Here is a 19,204-nt window from a genome sequence, read left to right as displayed (position 1 = left end):
GAACAAAGACTTGTTACTTACCTATCATATACATTGAGTAGCCAGTTAAGACACATGTCTACACAGAGAGGGACATTCACCATATCTTTGTGTTTCTCTTCAAGTCCACTGTAGATGGTAGTGAGACAGCTGATCACATCCTGGACACCAATCAGCTGGTCATTTTGACTCAACTTGTGCTGTTTGAAAACTTCACTTGTTGTGTTCAGGTCCAATAGGTCCACTAACAACAGGTGATTTAAAAAAAAAAAAAAAAAAAAAAAAAAAAGGTGTGAATACAGATGCACAAGCATAGCATTCACAATACTTGTTCATGTGTGAGTTGTAGCAAACACTGCAGTCAATTGGACAAGTAGCAGCTTTCGTTTAGTAACATTATAGGGAGAAAATGTTCTCTGTGAGAAGTTGACAGCATTTTGGTACTATATATGTTTAGAAAAACCAGAAGCAACAAGAACACCATAATGACACTGCATAGATCAGAAGAACATTCAAAAAGCTGCTGAAGTAGTGCATGTAATTAGAAGACCCTAACTTCAGATCTACGTACACCGGGAGACCACTAAGCTTGGAGGGTTCTGTACACTTACCATAAAGTAGAATCCCACTGAATGACTACCACTTTTGATTAAATGTAAAGCAAAGCAAATTTTTAGGTAACAATGTTATCTTAAATCAGTATGAGTGTACTGAGGCCTGATTAATTGAATACCTTTTGCTAAATTAGGGTTTAAAGGAAAGCAGGGAGAGAGGCACAGGGAAATTATTTATTGTAGTTTTCCAGAACAGTAAATTGTATGCTTTCATGAAAAATATTTTTATCTTCTTTATTACAGGATTCTTTCAATAAGTGGTCAGTGATGCTTTGGATATCCTACAGGTGAAAAGGGTTTTGCTCTCAAAACCACACAAATGTGATTGTGAAAATCTGGGGGTTTGCATGGTGAAAATAAAAAGCTGTCAATGAGCTCTTCTCATTCCTTTTTCAAAAACAAAGTGGAAAAGAAGAAACTTGCTTTTTATGTAAAAGGAAGAACAATGCAAGTTAAAGGGAGGTACAATCCTCGGTGATTTTTTTTTTTACAAAAGCGAGGACTTTAGCAAAAAAAATAGTTGCAATATATTAGTATGCTTGCTACAGTGTATACAACTTGAAGTATATTCCAAGCTCAGGGCTGTTTCTGGAGAGCCAGTAACACATTTACACTATGAACATCATTTCTCAAAGGAAATGAAACATGACAATCAGATGTGTTGTAAATTGCTCTCCACCAATAATGTTAAATAAGGACCCCAGAAGGGCAGTCTGTGCAAATCAGGTAAGTCTAGCTTGGGCTGGAAAACAAGTAGAGCAGAAAAAAGCGCAAGCAAGACAACACTAACCACTATGAGCAATTCTGTCAAGAACTCAGTGTTCATCTGCCAAAAGATAAAGTTATGGGCCAAATGAAGTTTACATTCCCAGTCTCTTTTCCCTAATCTACCCTTCCTCACATCACTGTAAAATGAGAAACGGTATCTCGCAGCCCTTGCTCTTCCTCTCCCTCACTGACATCAGTACATTCTATTCTAATGTTATAGCACCAGACTTGCAGGCGTTCTATGTTTGTTTGCTTTTTATTTTCTTTTCTGTTTTCTTTTTTTAAAACCCCTCTTCTGGGCTTGCAAACAAATGCCAGCCATGTAATTACCAAACGGGCACTGCTAATTGCAGCAAAACACCTTGCCACTAGTTTGATCTGAGGTAGTCAATGTATTTAGGAGTACACTGCAGCATAATCTTCTACAGTAGCTGGAAAATATGTAGTACACTGGAAAAGGCTCACAGGCATATTTAAAAACAAAACAAAACTAAACCAATACCCCCCACACACACACATCAGAATGCAACACAAGACTATTTTTTGAGGGATAGAGGGAGGGGGATGAAACCAGGTGCAAAACTATAACATACTATTCAATCACATAAATATTGCACTCAGGAGAGGTGGACACTTTTCATGCTTTTCCTTCATGACCTACACAAGGAAAAATACCTCAAAATAACTGCAACCAGTTTGCTGTTCTGTTTTTGTTTTGTTGTTTGTTTTTTTTTTCCCAACCTGTTTTTGTAAGGTACTTAATAGTTGGCTGAAAAGCAGGTAAGCAGCTTCCTAAAACAGACTGATGGTACCCAAAACCCTTTTATAAGCCAGTGAAAACTCTGAATGTTTTGGAATGCCAGAAAGCTGAAGCCTTTGGGCTTGGCTTAACATAACCATTCTTGAAAATGGCAATTCAACAGACACTGAAGTGTGCTAGCTTCATGTCTTGATCTGCTGGCATTAAGATCTCACACTCACATTTCTGCCAAAGGATTCCAGAGGGAATCATGAGAGGTACTTTCAGTGTTTTCATACTAAAAGGAGACTCTGATGCTGTACTAATGCAAGTTAAGCAAAATTTACACTTTTGGATGACACCATTCATGGAAAATAACCAGAGGAAATTACTTCCATCCCTGTTTACTTCAGCATTCCCCTGGATGAATGAACTCTGGATACAGGCAGTTACCCTGTCGTGGTAAGGTCTACCCACCAGCAGAGCCCCTGGACTGGGCTGATATAAAGAGGGATTATTTTCTCATTACATTTCCATTTCTGAAAGTTTTAAAATAAACTATGTTTATGTAGATGGGGAAAAGCTAACCTGAGACTCACATGCCATTGCTGGCATAAAGCCTACTGTGGACAGCTTTTAGTGTATTTTTGCAGTCCCATTCTGCATCTGCTCAAATGTTCTGAACAACCAATCCTGCTGTTAACCAACAAATGGACACAAGGGTCATTTATTTCCTTTCTGCAGCAAGGAGACTTTCCCAAAGGAAAACTATAAACAGAAACCACGTCATTCAGCACAGTTCAAGCAGATGTGAGTGACTGACTCAGGAGTAAGTAATGACACACAGCTGCTAATGGCAAATTTGAGACTGCTGTAGCCCCACAGAAAATAGGCAGGCATTGCTATGGAGCTTTTGCATTAGAAAGACCTTGTGAATGATGGCAGTTCCTGCAAAAGATTGCATGGCTGAGGGAAGACTACACAGCTCTAGTTTTTAGTCCTGTGTGCCTTAATGTTAATTCCTTAACCTTGTGCAGTTGATATTCCTATTAACGTTCTTAAATTTTAAGGCACCTAGAGGAGCTCAGTGACAGAATTATGAATATACATGGTTGTTTCATTCCCTTTTTCCCTTCTAGCACTATGCTTCAGTATCTGGGGCAATATCATTTATTGAAAATGAGGTAAAGTATGCTGCACGAGAATAAAATATTATAGTCAGGGCCTTGTGCTGCATAGCTGCCCAGTACAACTGCAACACAGGATACTCTCTCTGGCCCCATTCCGCTGCTGCTACAGTGGGCAAGTGCCCTCAGTACATCTGCCCCACATAATCTGAGACAGAGAAGCTAAGAATTTGTTCTTTCCAACCTATAATCTTTCTCAGCTTCCTGCAAAATAAATACACATAAGTACATACACGCATATTAGTCTGCAGAAATCTACCTTCCAAAAAACAAAGCTAGAAGAAACATGACTACTTTTCTACTTCTAAAGGAGGGTGGGGAGAGTGGCAGGGAATAAATTCCACAGAAGCATGTTTTTTTGACACTTCCTGAGGCCAAAGACTCAGAAGAGAGATTTGGCAAATTTTTCCAAAGTACAGATCTCAAATTACATATCCCTGAACCTGTCTGTATAGCACTAATACTGTGTTACCGGTCTTTGCTGCAAAGTCAAAATCTTATTAGGTACAAGTGGGACTGTGCATCCTGCTCCAGCTGTGCCCTTGGAGTTCTCACCAAAAAGGCCTTTGCAGTTATACACACACACTGCAGCTGTGACAGCAATTTGTCACATTTTACAGTTTACAATGACCTAATTTTCTAATGATTTGTTTTGACATTTTCTTTGCTTTAGCACATAAGCCTTTCTGAAGCATTCTGCATCCAAACACTTTTTAAAACCATCCATAGTTAAAATTATAGGAAATACAATGAAAGACTAAAGTAAATCAGACCATAGAATGAATGGCAGGGTCACTGAAGATGATTCTTTCCCTACCTTGAAACAAAACCACCAACAAATAAAAGTCAAGAAAAAAGTTCTAGGTAGGGCTTAACCACTCTCCCCTTCTTCAGAGAGGAGGTGGTAGCACATGCTGTGTTTTGACTATCTCAGAAGCCATTCATAAGACAGAATCAGGCCAAGAATCATCACAGTCAAAGGGAATTTGACCTGTTCCCTGGTAAGAAATAATCAGCTAAGCAAACAATGACAAAAAGGAACAGCACTGATTATATTTTTGAAGATGGTCTTAAAATTGTGCTAGATCATAACGAGTTCCTTTTCAGAGACAAAAAATTTTTGTAGCATTTAGCTTTGTGGGTAAAATGCAAAGTCCTTCTTAAAAACCCACGATGTTGAGTTTTCACAAATTCCACCAATCTTTGGTCAAATACGTGCATGTAATAAAGACAAAGATTTTTTTGGCTGTCTCCTCCCATGAGGCAGAGAGATGGAGCAAGCAAACAGCTTCATAACTAACAAGGCAGACTGGCTCTCTAGAGATGACAGTTTTACTCCTAGCTCTTTTAAACTGGGATTTTCTCTTTACTTCTCACCATTCCTCTCTGTTCTCCTTTCATCTCCCTCCCTCCCCTGAAACTGGAGACAATATTCACTTTGGCAGGAGGTCACTTTTGAAATCTGCAAATGAGAAGAGCTAATCATTGCAGTTACTACAGAAATTGATATATTTTTCAGTAAAAGCAAGAGCAGGAAGTATGTTCCTCTTCAAAGCATATTAGAAGTAATGAAAGTGTAGTTTGTTCTATGCAGGTCACTAGAAAATCTGTTTGCCTGTCAGAAACAGGCAACATGATTAGCATCCATCATGCGCACTTTTCCCTGGGGAGCAGCATGCACAAGGAGAATTTTACTTTCATTTCTTGTTTTTCTTTTGGTTTTCAGATACACACTGATGTATACTTTCTACCCTATGCACTGATAAGCAGAAAGCTCATAATGCTCTTTTAGTCTTGCTGGGTGACAAAACTATAGCCTTGGGTGGGACCATATCTCTTGCACAGAGAAGCTCTAGGCTATGCCAAATGAATAGTATTTTCTTTCACTACCATCACACAGTCTTTCAAAGGACAGGTTCTGTTTTTTCCCAAATGTAAGATCTTGAACCCAAGATCTCAAACTTGATTTGAAATTCTGTGAGAAGCCAGCACAGCATATGAAGAAGTAGCGAGGAGTCTGTGCTGTTGCACAGATGCACTCTTGCTTTCTGGAGTAGCTAGCTACTATCTCAGGCACAGCTTCATTTGGTATCATGCATATCTGAAGTCCAGCCAAGAAGCTACTGCCAATATCAGACTGCTGTCTTCTAGGCTGGAAGGAAAACTAACCACCTGAAGGGTTGGAAAGGACCTCTTTGCACAACTCCATCCTTGCTTGCATCTTTACAATGGCTTCGTCCTTCTTGTGCTCCTACTCAGACTGCAGTACTGTGCACTCTTCAGGGCTAAAAAGTCCTTCCACAGCAAGGACTCCTGAATCTAAACAAGAAAATTTGGTAATGTTGTACAACATTTTTTATACCAGCTATTGCCAAGACCTTTCAAAAGGTCTAAAATCCGCAACCTTCATAGTCATTGACAACCCAAATCCCCTTTCCAAAATTGTCCAGTTTCCTTTTTTTTTTATTACTTCACACAATTTTCTTTCTGGGAGATGTGTGTTCTTATGTATTTTTCTCTTCCATTCATAGTCCTAATAACTTTAAAAACTCATATTCTCATCATCTTTACAAAATAATTTTTTGCACTCCACTTTGTACACTTTAATCTCCACAGTTATGTGTTTCAGCTAGTTTTCTTTCGCATACCTTCTTTTCTGCCTTCTCACAAAATCTCACTTCCTTCTAAGCTTTTTGCCCTTTCTGTTATCTGTCTTGTCTTCATGTCTTGCCTCTCTCTATAATGCAAACCATTTCTGTATTATGTCAAACTATTAGCTCAATCCCACTTTTCTAAAATAAACACTGAGCAGTTACAAGCTAGCTCAGCTCCCCAAGAAAGTATCATCTTTCTTTTTCTCATCCTGATTCTCAAGGACAATGCAGAAATGCCAGTGGCAGGATGACTCCAAAGAGCATTCTGAGTTTGCTTTGCACAGGAGACTCAGGCAAGAGCCCAGAACCCCCCATGTGGTACTTGCTATGTGACCCAGAGAAGTCCCAAATCCAGAGACCGGGAAAAGATCTCCTGATACATCACTTCTGAGGCTGCTAAACTTTGAACATGCTAGCCATGCAACTTGCTTCTGAGTTAAACCTTAATTGTGATATAATATGAAATACTTTTTTAAATATCTAGCAAATATAGAACAAAAAAATTGAATACACAAACATGAATCTTGGACATGAATTAGTTTAGACAGCTGACCCTACTCAGTAGACACCTCTACTTTCCTGCTGACAAATTCTATATGCTCTTCAGAGTGGACTGTGGCTGTATTATTAGACTGCTTAAGAACAGGGACAAATGCCAACAGAGGTCTGGGTAGAACATCCAATGTGCATATCAAATGCACTGTTATTCCCTACCTAAATTTAAGACCCTTCCCTACATTCCCAGTATATATACACATACTATTATTGTTAATAATAGTAGCTTGTTTTGCCCTAGTAGCTTTTGGTGATTAAAAAGTACAGCAATACCAATTACCTATAACCAACATCACAGATCTGTACCCCTTCACCCTCATGCTTTGAGCAGCCTGAATTCCTCTTTAATTGGAACTCACACAGCAAGGTATCATCTCTGAGGAAGGAACATTTTTGAAGTTATATCTAGCAGCAATAAACACTTACAAAAAATGGAATAGAACTCTCTAAAATATAATAAAATACCTGAGCTTCTGTCAAGGGTCAGGATTTTAGCTCACATAATTTCACATTGGTTTGTATCAGCTTGTATCAGGAACAGTATGCAATAGTCAAGGTGTCCAATATGTATTTTCCTATCACTTCTCAAAGTATTCTTAGTGGGCATACCATTTCAACTTAACTGTTGCACCCCTTTTTTCAATAATTGATTTTATTTGCAATAATGACACCTACTATTGGCAGTTTTTCCTGCCATTTTGTTGGTTGACAATCTGCCAAGGATGTATCTGCTTCCTTGTTAAATATTAATGTTGCTAGACTTAAGCTGATCCCCCCCCCTTCCCCAAGTACTGTAGAGAAACAAGTTATCTCAAACACCAAACTCACAGCACAGTGCTTTCTGCAGTCTTCGGATTTTGATGGCTGTACGGTAGGCAGAGAAGCGTACGTTGTTCAAGTCAGCTGAAACAGCAGAACAGAAATATGAGCAGCACTAAAAATAGAGTCCGTAAGTTTCCTTTACATAGAAATTTTCACAGTTTGGAAAAAGTCTGATATTCCTTCTCTTCTCTGCAATGAATTAATAGGATATATTAGAACGAATAATACAAGTGGAGAAGTTGGGACCTCAATCCAATCTGCCTGCAGGGAAAGCTTCCTGACTCTGACAGTCCAAGACCTCCAAAGATTGGCACACCAGAAATCCTGACAATATCTTGGCACATGTAATACATATACATATAACAGAGTTTTACGTATACATTATGCAATGTTAAGTAGTTTCCAGACAAGTGCTCAAATGTTTCTCAAATGATTTACAACTCCATCAGACAACATACTGGAAACAGAGGTCAACAGAAGTCAGAGTAACAGAGAAAAAATGGCTTTCTAAGCTGTATAATTTCTATGCCATGACTTTGTAAATAGTGCTTTGAATGGGACAGTCAGCTAGTCATAAGCTCTATTTTAGAAACTGATGGGTACAGTAACATTTTTCCTCACTTAACAATATTTTACCCTTTCCCTCCTTAGAAAGGGAGATTTCACAGTAAATGTAGATGTTAGCATGGCATGTTAAACTAGTTTTACCATAATATTGTCCAGCCTTTTGTTATGGCCGACTGGGAGCCCAGGGAGTCATAAAGGTTCTGTGATCCCCTTGGGCTAAATTAAGGTGAAATGACACCAAATGACCAGTTAAAATGTTTCACTTGCAGTAGAAACAACTTAAACTTGGAAAAGGATAGTAAGCAATGTGATCTCTTATTGATAAATCTGTAAAAAAGGAAAAGGAGGAAAAGTGGAAAAGAGGGGGAAAGGGTAAAAAAGGGAAACGGGGAAAAAAGGGGGAACGGGGAAAAAAGGGGGAACGGGGAAAAAAGGGGGAACGGGAAAAAAAGGGGGAACGGGGAAAAAAGGGGGAATGGGTCCAGCTCCCACCCAGGTTCCAGCATTGTCTCAGGTCTGGTTATCTTGGGGTGGTGGGTACACACATAGCAAAGTTTTCTGTCACCTTTTAAGTTCATCTTTATCAGCTGATTACCATACTAGACCAAAAGAGACAAGTATTCCACAAACTTATTTTCATGAGAGATAAGGAAAGGGTGGAGCATGGGTTCTACATATGCATTGAGGGGAAATGGGGTGCACCAACCCCCTTGTCAGTTGAGTCGGTGTTCATGCCAGTCCCCCTACCCTTATTTTTTCCTCAGTTTTTGCTTAGGTCATTCTGGTGCTGGTTATTTATCTCTCTTATCAGTCCTTTAACCCAAACATATGGTTTCACTCTGTCCCAATTTCCCTCCTTTAAGGCTTATCTAAGGAGTTTGGCAATACAACCACAAGGGAGTGAAGCCGCGCATCCTTCGATACACTCTGCACTTCCTGGGGTGCCATTCCTCAGACTAATCACAAAGGCCACAGCTTGTCAAAGTTTTCTGTGTTGATGAATGTTTGAGGCATTAATTCATTCAGTTCCTTACACCTTTACTGAGAGCGTAGCTGCTCTGATTTATTACAAAAATTAGTTCCCTGCAGACCAGCACCCTGCTTTAAACACGCAGATAGCCTGTATCATTGGACAATCCCTTGTGGATTTAAAAGAAATAAACAAGATATTGCATTAAAGCACAGAGTCAGAACACATTGTTCAGAATTAATATTACTGACAGGCAGCACACACGGCGTGATCAAGGCAGTAGGTTTCGTGCAAAGTGTGTCTCATTGCAAAGTGAGAAATGCTCTGTTACACACAGTTCACGGCAACTTGGATGTGGTCAGCATACAAATGCAGCTTTTACTCATGGAACGAACATCACATAATGGTTTATTTTAAGAAATGCACTCACCTAAGGACTGGAAGAGATCAGTCATTTTAGGATGATCCCAACAAGTTGTCTGTGTCTCATGACTAAAAAAGAATGAGGTAATCAGAGTTTCAGGCAACACACATATACACTTCCAAAGAACAAAAGAACAAGGATATTCTGATTTTCTGTGTTTAAATGGCAAGGAATTCCTCAGCAATTATTTGCTTTATTACATATCTGAACACATGTATCAGAACACATACAGTGATTATAAGCTTTACCTGTAACACATTTAATGGGAAGCCTGATCACACACGCAATCAATAGGTATCTTCATTTAGGGGGTGTGTCCTACACTAGTGCTCACAGAACAGATTCATTAGGCAGCATCACTTAATCCAAGGTTTAGCACTGCTGTTTTGATTCACTAAGGTTTCAAGTATGCAGCCATAGGGGTCAAAACATGTATTACGTCAGGTCTACTGAAATCTCCAATTCCCTTCTACAAGCCACATTTTACTTGTATTTAACAATCTTAATTGCTGGAATGATTGCACATTCTTGCCTCACAAAGTATTTGCATTTGAATTAGATTTGTAAGAAAATTAATTAGAGAAGTTACATCAAAAAAATCATAACATTCCCTTTAGAAGTTAATAATGAAAATGAAATTATGCTAGGTTAGCAAATCTAACAGTAATGAGCGGAGAATACCACTTATTTCACCTTTGTTTCTATTTAAAAATTGTTAATATGCACACATTGTTTTTTCCACATACAGGTATACTTGGTTGCAAATAATGACTCTAAATGGCACTTTACTATTAAATGTAGTGGACTGCATCTTCAGTTGGTATATATAAGTAGATGTACCTCAGTGGGTGCACAATAATTTATCATCACTGATTTTATTTATTTTTAATTTAGAAACCAACCACGAATTAACCCTTTTATGCTAGGTGGTAGAAAAAAATGGGATAGAAGGTGCCTGCTCTAAAGATCTGCAGACAGGACAGGTACCACAAAAGGGATGCAGGTTCTAAATGAAGTAAGTGCTGAGGGCCCTTCTTTACATTACCCTGCTAGATACACTAGTGGAAAGTGCATGCACTGGATCTCTGTACAGGGGATATGATCCCCACTTAATATTCCATATAGCAGCGTGACATTTCCAGCTTTGAGTCTGTTCTAGGTCTCCACAGTCAGCTTCTGCCTGTCACTAGGCTTAACTCTCTGCCAGGGGTCTCATTTGTGTATCTGGCACCATCACAAATTCGTCAGGTGTTTTTCATGGAAGTTCATAGACAAAATATGTATTTCCTATTAATACAGTAGATATAAATCTTTTTTTCTCCTGTTTGTGATTATTCCCTAGTGGACAGTTGAAAGGAGGGAGAAGCTCTGCACATGATTGCATTTAAACATGAGAGATTTATACAATATGAGATAAAAACAGCACCTTCTATGAGACCTTGACTGACTCTGAAATACTATAGTAAACCCTCCCCAATTCAGAAGAACAATGAAGTACGTCCTTACATCTGAACACATTTTCCTAAACAGAAGCTTTTATTTGGTTCCAGTTTGACAGTAATACCATATGAATTGCATTCACATTTCGAATTCCAAATGAGGTGGTCAAGGATCTGACATGCTCCAAAGCTAAGGCATACCAGCATCTAAAAATCAGTGTTTTTACAGTTTCAAGAAAGACACTTTTAAAATTACACTATTTTTATCCTTGTCCAGAAAAGTAATCTCAAAAACATGTAGCTTGACAATTATGTTTCCCTGGAAGGGGCACACCAATAAATCAATATGCAGACAACAACAAGAACAAAGGATGTATTTGGGTTTGGTGCCGTGCCAAGGTAAAGACAACTGACTGTCCCACATTCTCAAAAACCCTGGTATACAAAAACTACTGTATATTAGAAAGAACATGTACAGCTTCAGTAAATAGGAACAGAAAATATAATACAATGGTTCACACCAATCACCTTATTTAATAACCTCAAAACTAGTTCTGGAGCTGCCAAATATCTGCACTATCATGTTAAGTGGGATGCCATCATTATCATGTTGACCATTTAGAATTGATTTCTGTTGACAAAACCCATTGCAACTGCCCACAGAAATGGATCCAATACGTGATCAGTTTAATAAAGCTTGTTTTAAGGAAATTGCTTCACCTCAAATTCCCTGACCAGGAACCCCACCCTCAAAAAAACAAACCCCAGACAAACAAAAAACTCCAAAGAAACTCCTGACCAAGACTGCTGATTTTACATAAGTGAAAAGAGCGTCTTATGATTTTCTGAGAAAAGACTCAACTAAAACATCTTCAGACTTCTATGTTAAAAGTAAAGGTAGGTGGCAGTACGGTGACATAAACTTTAAATATATGTATATATATAAATACATTTCACAATTTTAAAGGCTGAAATATTAGTGCTAACTCTGCATGTAAACAACATGCAATTTAGCTGAGTCAAATCCTGTTTACTGCCTTAGAAACTATCATGTCAACATGAGCTGTGATGGTAAGAACTTTGCTGAATTGCAGCCTTTATTTCTCAGTTCACTATTTTCTGGCATTAAAAAATATGTTTCCATGAAGAAACCTACTTCCTACTTGTGGGGTGCTGCAAGAATCTCACCTGGGAAGCACAGCAGAAGTGCAAAGTTTTATTTGCAACAAATTCCTCTCTACAGAAACAACAATGGATCGATAGCAGAAGTTGATTTGAAATTATTTTCTTTCAATAAATTAATAAGTTTGACTACGCTCAGAGACCTTTTTTTATTAAAAAAAAAAAAAAAAGTTAAATACTTGGAGAAATCCTTGCTTTTTATTTTCCTCCCTCCAGAAATACACTCATATACTCCAGTACGCATCTATAATGCTTAATTAGGATATGGAGATGTGGACAGATTTAATTGCAATTTAGATTCTGGCTTCTATGTAATTTATAAACCCATATGCATGGAATAACAGCTGATCTTACCAATCAAGCTTTTTCCTTAAGTCAAGCTTCCAAGACTTAAGAATAAACAACAGTTTCATTATTGAAATTGTATGCTTTAAGTATAGTTTCAGTAGCAGCTTTATCTAAAACACTAAAAACCACTTTAATCGTGACAACACGCCATGCAAAAATTATGTTATTTTTCCTATTTTGTGTGTGCTTAACAAGAAGCATTAAAAAAGTGAAGGAGATATCCAAAGTCTCTGTATCCTGCACTATCATTTTATTTCTCCATTTAATTCCATAAATACCTGAACAGCTAAATTTTCTCCTTACAGAAAAACACAGAACATTAAATTTATACCTAATAAAATAACAACCAGAAAATATTTTTCTGTTTCTGTTTTTATTTGAAAGAGAAATGCATTTGCATCAGACTGTGTATAGACTAACTGTTTTTTAAAACTTATTGCTCAGTTGTTTTGCATGCCACACAGACTATGTGAGAAAGGAGGCCCAGTGAACATCATCTGGTGGAACTGAAAAAAGGAAAGAGAGAATCCCTTCACCCAGGCTTGTCTATAATTACCTAAAAGTCAATACTACCTGACAGCTGCTAAATGACTACGCGAGGTGAACACGACTGTGCCAGCCCCATCCCAAAATACCTAGCAAGAAACCTTCTGTAACAGCTGAGCAACCCCGTCCATGGATGCAGCACAGAGGAACGGGCTCAGTGAGTGAATCCGACGCTCCACAGTTCACTCGGGTCAAAGGAGGCAGCAACTCCCCTGCCACGGGCAGTGCTGCTACCCCCACCCAGTATATTACATGGATGGGCTTCATTTAGGACAGAAGACACCAAAGCCATATTACACTGGACAGAGATAAGGGAAAAAAAAAAAAAAAAAAAAGTGACTGTAAATTTAAAAAGAGCTATGAAGAACCGGGGAAGAGGGCAGGAATCACTCTCAACAGTGACATTTCTTAATGCAAAGTTTTGTTTGGTAACAATTTCATAATATGCAGGGACTTTTATGTGGACACAAATTGATTTTCACAGGAAGAAAAAATGGGTGTGCAGATAACCTTCCTATGCTACAAATAAAGCTGTCAGAAAAAGGAGTAATTTTATTAGGCGCTCCAAACAGGAGGCAGGCAAGATAAAGTGCTTTCTGGTGATTTGGTTTGTAAAGCAGCTCTTTGAAATATGATCTATCTTTGTCTGCTGTAGCTACAGTAGCTTTTGTGTTATTGATGCAAGACTAACTCAAGCAGATCAAGCACTGAGAAATGTGCTCAGAAACTTTATAGTAGAGGATGGTCTGTAAAAGATGAGACAGACTAGATTAAATTGGGGGAGATCTTCTGACCGGGATCTTACAGCTCCTTTTTATGTACATTCATGACATAGCAACTTATTCTAAAATACACACCACAGTAGTTACTGCCTGTCAGTTATTGCCCAGAGGGTAAACACAGACTTGGATGTTCCCCCATTTCTCTGATACCTTGCTCAGTAAACACAAATAACATACAAGACATCAGACCTACAAGAACAAGGAAACTGATAAACAAAAGATTACACAGTTTCACTGTATGTATTTTACATGTATATGTGAAAGATGTCACCCTTAGAGCCAAGAACCAGAAACTGCTAAACTGCTAATTTCCAGAGTTGCTGAAACAAGGTAAGCAAATAAAGCGGTATGAAATTCACTCACAGAATTGCTCCAGTCATTTTTTGAAGATTTCCAGGCAAAATTATTTTACTACATCTCAAATATAGCTCCAACTTGATTCTGCTGGAGGCCATAACTTCTGGTAAGTCCCAGAAGACAATTAGGTAGAATTGGATGGATTGTTTTTACTACAGAGACACAACAGGAAGTCTTCAGAAAATTCAGCCCTGCTAGCAACTATCCGCTAAAAATGTGAAGAAATGCCATTTTCTGTATTTCTCTATAGAAAACAATCTGTAACTCCCAATGATGGAAAACTAAGCCTGCAGAGAAGCTAATGGAAATCTAAATTTGGAATGATGCTGAAGTTGGATGGAAAAAAAAAAAATAAAATTTACATGACAATGTGTGAAAATACATGAGAAGTTTATCATTTTTAGGCATCTCACTGAACTTCTGAAAAGACTCAAAACCAAGCAATTAACCAAGAGGAGACAAATCTACAGAGCCTTCCCTCTCTATTACAAATACTGTGGCAGTTCTGTTCCAGGTTGCAGTGACACTCGTGCCAAGGGGCACCTTCTCTTGCAAGTACTCTAACTAACTTCAGGAAGATCTACTTGTAGAGTGAGGTGATATTTACTTTGAGTGAAAGTGAACATTTGGGCTCATTATTCATCTTGCATGTAGATGGCACTGGATAAAAAGAACTTTTCAGAGTCTACAGGAGCCCAGGTTACAACATTTCATTCTGCACAGTGGGTGGAGTAAGAAGGGATTTCTGCTGTGGCAGAAGTGACCTGGTCTACAGGGCAGTAACACAAGTGGTGTGAACATGTTACACCTTCCCACATGGTTCGGTCAGGGAAGAATTAAAAGCATTTCACTGACAGACCCATGAGAGAATTCATTCGCTGTTATTTTTTTGGCTAGTATCAAAAGGCTGAATTGTTCAGAATAGGAGTCTCCTAGATCTCTTCTGGCAAAACTTAATGGCACAATATAAGCCACGCGGCAAAACGTGCAACAATGAATGGATACATGACAAAACAGCGTAATTTAAAATCTCTAAATGCATTTGTGTAAATTTCACTAACAAAAAATAAACCTTATAACCATAAAGTATTCAAAATTTTTTAAAACTACATATTAATGAAGTGCTCTAAAGCTTAAATGACAAACATTTACCCTTACAATCTGTTTCTTCTCCATTATGTTTGCTGGCAGCTTTCTAATTATAATTGGCAAAGATAATTCATGTTAAAAACACTTCCTGGTTGTAAATAAAGAGCTGAGAAACAGTTGGTATGTCATTTAACTTATAATCTCTAGAAATAAGTGAACAGTCCTGTTGAAATAAAGGGAGTAAGTTGTACACCTCCAGGTGTTTCAAGCTACACATGAAGCTGTGAAAAAAAAATAAATTTGCTCTTTTTCAGCTTTTTGTCTACAAGAGAGAGAACTGGAGACATGTTTGTGGGGGTTTTATCATTTCTTAGCATGGACAAAGCCTATATCTGTGTTGATAACCACTGGCAAACACCACAAGAGCAGACACTGAAACAGTGCCCTGGCATTGTGTTAAGTAGCTTTCTGTTCCTATAGTCATTTGCACAAAACATTACCTAAAATTAGGATCGTTACTGATCACTAATGAATCAACAGCACTCAGAACTCTGCCTTTGCTGACCTTGCCAAATTTCAAATGTCATAACAACATCCTCACTTCATAAATGTGTCATGGTATTTTATCTAGATACAGTATATTTTCTTTTTCGGTTTTGTGTGGGTTGTTTGGTTGTTTGTTTTTTTTTTTTTTTAAGCCCATTAGAAAATACTGATTTGTGGTAAAAAAAAGAATTGGCATAATGCATTGCAAGGATATTGTATATTAGAGGTTGGTGGAGCAATTTATATGCAGATATTTTGAAATCCCTCCAGAGAAAATGTACTACTGCATTTCTTTAAAAGAAAACACAGAGCAGCACAGGAACTGGTAATTGAAGAAACCCTCAAAACCAGAAACCTGTATTATGTCTTTCTGCAAATTATATTCGATTTTCCGTTCTAAGGGAAATATTTCTTAATACTTATAGGAATGAAATTATGGATATAACTAGAATAAGAAAAAAAAAGTTACATTTCCCAGTTTCATTACTGCTCCGTCTCTTCCCCATACAGGCATAAACCAAACATCAGGAAAGAATTCCTAAAGTCTTGAAAGAAACAGAGAAGCCGAAAGCATTTTATTCCCATTCCCCATAAAGTTGAGCCTGATATAGGAGGTGATAAAATGGGATTTTTAAGATATTGGTGATGCCAGCCTCTTTGCGGAATTACAGAAAAGTAACCAGGGTGACTATGGAGCTTGATATTGATCAATTTAATGATTACATCAAGAAATTGCTCTCCCTGTGTAATGCTCCCTCTGCATGACATTAAACTCACTGTGACCCTTTCTGTATTACCCTTTTGTTTCTTCTGCACAGTACAAATATCTAATAATTCATAGCACTGAAAGGTACACAGCTGAAGAACACTTAAATTACAGTTAAAAGAACAACAGTGAGAAATGTCAGGGTAAATATACTTTCTGCACATTCCTTTCAGTTCATCATGTTTTCCTCAAATATGTTTAACGATCATACATAATGTTACCTTTATTCATCTATTTCTCTTTAGAATATTTTTATTGAAGTGCTATGTAATATAGGCGCTTTTTTTATTTTCCATTATAGAGACCAAGGATGTCTTATTTGTGTGATTCAAATAGTTATAAATGAACAACAGCAGAAAACTCTCCTTATTAAATCTCAAACCTCTGCAAACCAACCTATGAAATATGTATTCAATGGCAGGTTTTCCAAACATGTTGTCGAAAATTTACACTTTTATTACCAAAAGTGCATTAGTAAATACTGTGCCTGCTGTGCTGTATCCCTCCCCCTCCTCCATACTGCTTGTTAGTCCTGTTCTCTTTTATAAAGTATGAAATACTAAGTTTATTTTAACAGCATCGAGATTTTACAGATTCAGGTTTTCACTGATTGAATTCTACTCTGACAGAGAAGACCCAGACTACAGAAATATAAAAATTTTTATCAATTGTCATTAAGAAAAAAATCAAATACTTGGCAAAAAGGACTAAATAAAATCACATCAACAGAGACAATGCAATTTGGCAAATTTGGTTTACATAGTAAGACAATTCAAGAGGAGAAAAGAAACAGGCTAACTCATATGTGTAGGTTCAGTTCAATCAAATATCTGCCATAGCCCAGGGTGCACACACCTTGACAAACCTGGGCTCAATGAATTAGAAATCCTTCCAGTCAAGCATAATAGTCCAAATACTCCAAAATGTCCCAACTCCAGACTGCTGCTGCCTAAACTTACGGAGCAGAGAAGTTTGTACACTGGCTTTTTAAACTTTCACATGCTTCTGCTACCTGATCAAATACAACCCCAGAAAGGGCTGACATGCCCACCGTTAGTAAGCAGGGTGGGAATAATAACCTGGACTCCAAAGCCATCATAGTGTGCTGGCACACTAAGGATCTCTTTCTCTGAGACACTTCTCTCTACGCATGTAATTGCAAGTTACCTCTGGCATCATGAAACAAACAGAATAAATGCTGCTTTTCTGAAAATACAGACATCTTGCATAATTTTGACTTTTCCTTACAGATTCATCGCTACCTAAAGTGCTCCCTCCTGCCTTCTCAGCTGCAGTTCCCTATATTTTTTTTAAACTCCATTCTCCGTATGCAATAAAACTGTGAAGAGTGCAGTATTTTTTTTTTTTTTAAATACTCATCTTAACAGAGGTACAACTACATCATCATCTGCAGCTATGTCACTTTCTGAATATTTTTCATTTCTCTTTCAAGGACACTCACAAAAAGCAATCGAAATGAAGTACAGGTATGAATTTATGGTTGTGTAGAAGAGTGTATGTTCTTGTTCAGAATTAAAGTAGCCTGACTTCAATTAGCATTTATTTCCCTTTCAAAATGAATTTTAAAAAATTCCAATTTTTTCAGCCACCAATCATTGAATCATACTTTTATGCTCCTTGTCTACTGTTTTTCTTCCTTATCCCATAAAATGAACAACTGGTGTCTTCTCTCTGAACGTACAAAGTCTTGCTGTAAAGACAGTAAATATAACTGCTCTCAAATGATGTAGTTACTGAGACTCATCATACTGTTCCTTCTACTCATGTTTTACATCAAAGGCACCTCAAAGAGATTAGTATAACTGAACAAAAAAGAAAATTAAGTTAGTCTTTGCCTCTTCCCCAGAATTTTTTTCTATGTCAACAACCACCATTAAATCCTGTTGACTGTTTCCTTGAATTGTATTACGAAAGCTCATGTAATCACTCCAATCAAGTTTTTGTATCAGCATTTGTTCCTCTCTTCTTTAAACTACATCTGAAATTGGGGAACAGAGGAAGATTTAAAAGAATATATAAAGCTAAGAGTGTTCTCCAGCCTGATCATACCAAAGCAAATGAAGCTCAGAATCAGCTCTTTTCTGCTTTATTTTCCACAACTCTGTGTTTTATCTAGCTGCTGCTGCCAACATTGAAGTTTAGATCAGTAAGCAATAAGAAATGAAGGAAACTGCCAAGGTCAGTGTGCTTGTCAGACCGTGGAGCTATTGAAATTCAGTATTCCTTCTCAAGTTTTTTTAAAATAAATAAATCCTACTTGGTTACATGCAACATCATTCTTTTCTTTCAAGACACAAGAATCAAGACATTGCTTCATCAGTATCATGTTGAAAGTAGGGAAATATTACTGGAAAAGTCTTCTTTGAGATGCAGTAGTTAACTCTGTTGACTTCATTAAAGTTATCCTCAAAATCAACCAGTGGTCTCTGGTTCTATAAAGACCTCAACCCTCAGAGAACTTGCCCCTACACTTCTGTCCTTTCAGCAAACTTCCTGTGCAGGACCATTAAAACAGTTTCTGAGATTTTGGGTTTGTTCCTCAGCCCCAGCTGGCTCCATTCCACAATCTAGCTACAGGGCAGCCAACATGCTACTATCAGAGCAAGCCCACAGTATCAGTGGATACTTTTCCACCAAGTTGTGTGCTTGCAGGATTGCAGCTAGATTTCTCAAAAACTGAACTCTGGCTGAGGTGGGACAAGGGAGATGCCAAGAAACTCAAAAAAAAAAAAAAAGTGTGATGAAGTATGAGAAAAGGATGCATATTAGATATTAAAAGTCTTTGCTTTGCTCAGCACAGATCAGAGGCTTTAGTCTCAGTCTGTTCCATCTGTTGTGGTGGTAGGTTT

At 37.8% G+C, this 19,204-nt stretch overlaps 1 protein-coding gene across 7 annotated transcripts in view; it reads right to left on the bottom strand.

Annotated features, from left to right (window-relative positions):
• Nucleotides 1–19,204, bottom strand: part of UTRN (utrophin) — a 387,073-nt gene that overhangs the window by 60,077 nt on the left and 307,792 nt on the right. For all 7 annotated transcript variants that reach the window (XM_042795633.1, XM_042795636.1, XM_042795635.1 and 4 more), the window contains 3 exons: nt 9,286–9,347; nt 7,325–7,399; nt 22–223 (listed from right to left, as the gene is read on the bottom strand). In XM_042795633.1, the coding sequence (XP_042651567.1) occupies nt 22–223; nt 7,325–7,399; nt 9,286–9,347 (339 nt within the window). The remainder of the gene's footprint in view (nt 1–21; nt 224–7,324; nt 7,400–9,285; nt 9,348–19,204) is intronic.

Source organism: Tyto alba, unplaced genomic scaffold (assembly GCF_018691265.1).
Source record: "Tyto alba isolate M040663 unplaced genomic scaffold, T.alba_DEE_v4.0 Super-Scaffold_22, whole genome shotgun sequence".
Taxonomy (NCBI): domain Eukaryota; kingdom Metazoa; phylum Chordata; class Aves; order Strigiformes; family Tytonidae; genus Tyto; species Tyto alba.
This window is presented reverse-complemented; position numbering and strand designations above follow the sequence as displayed.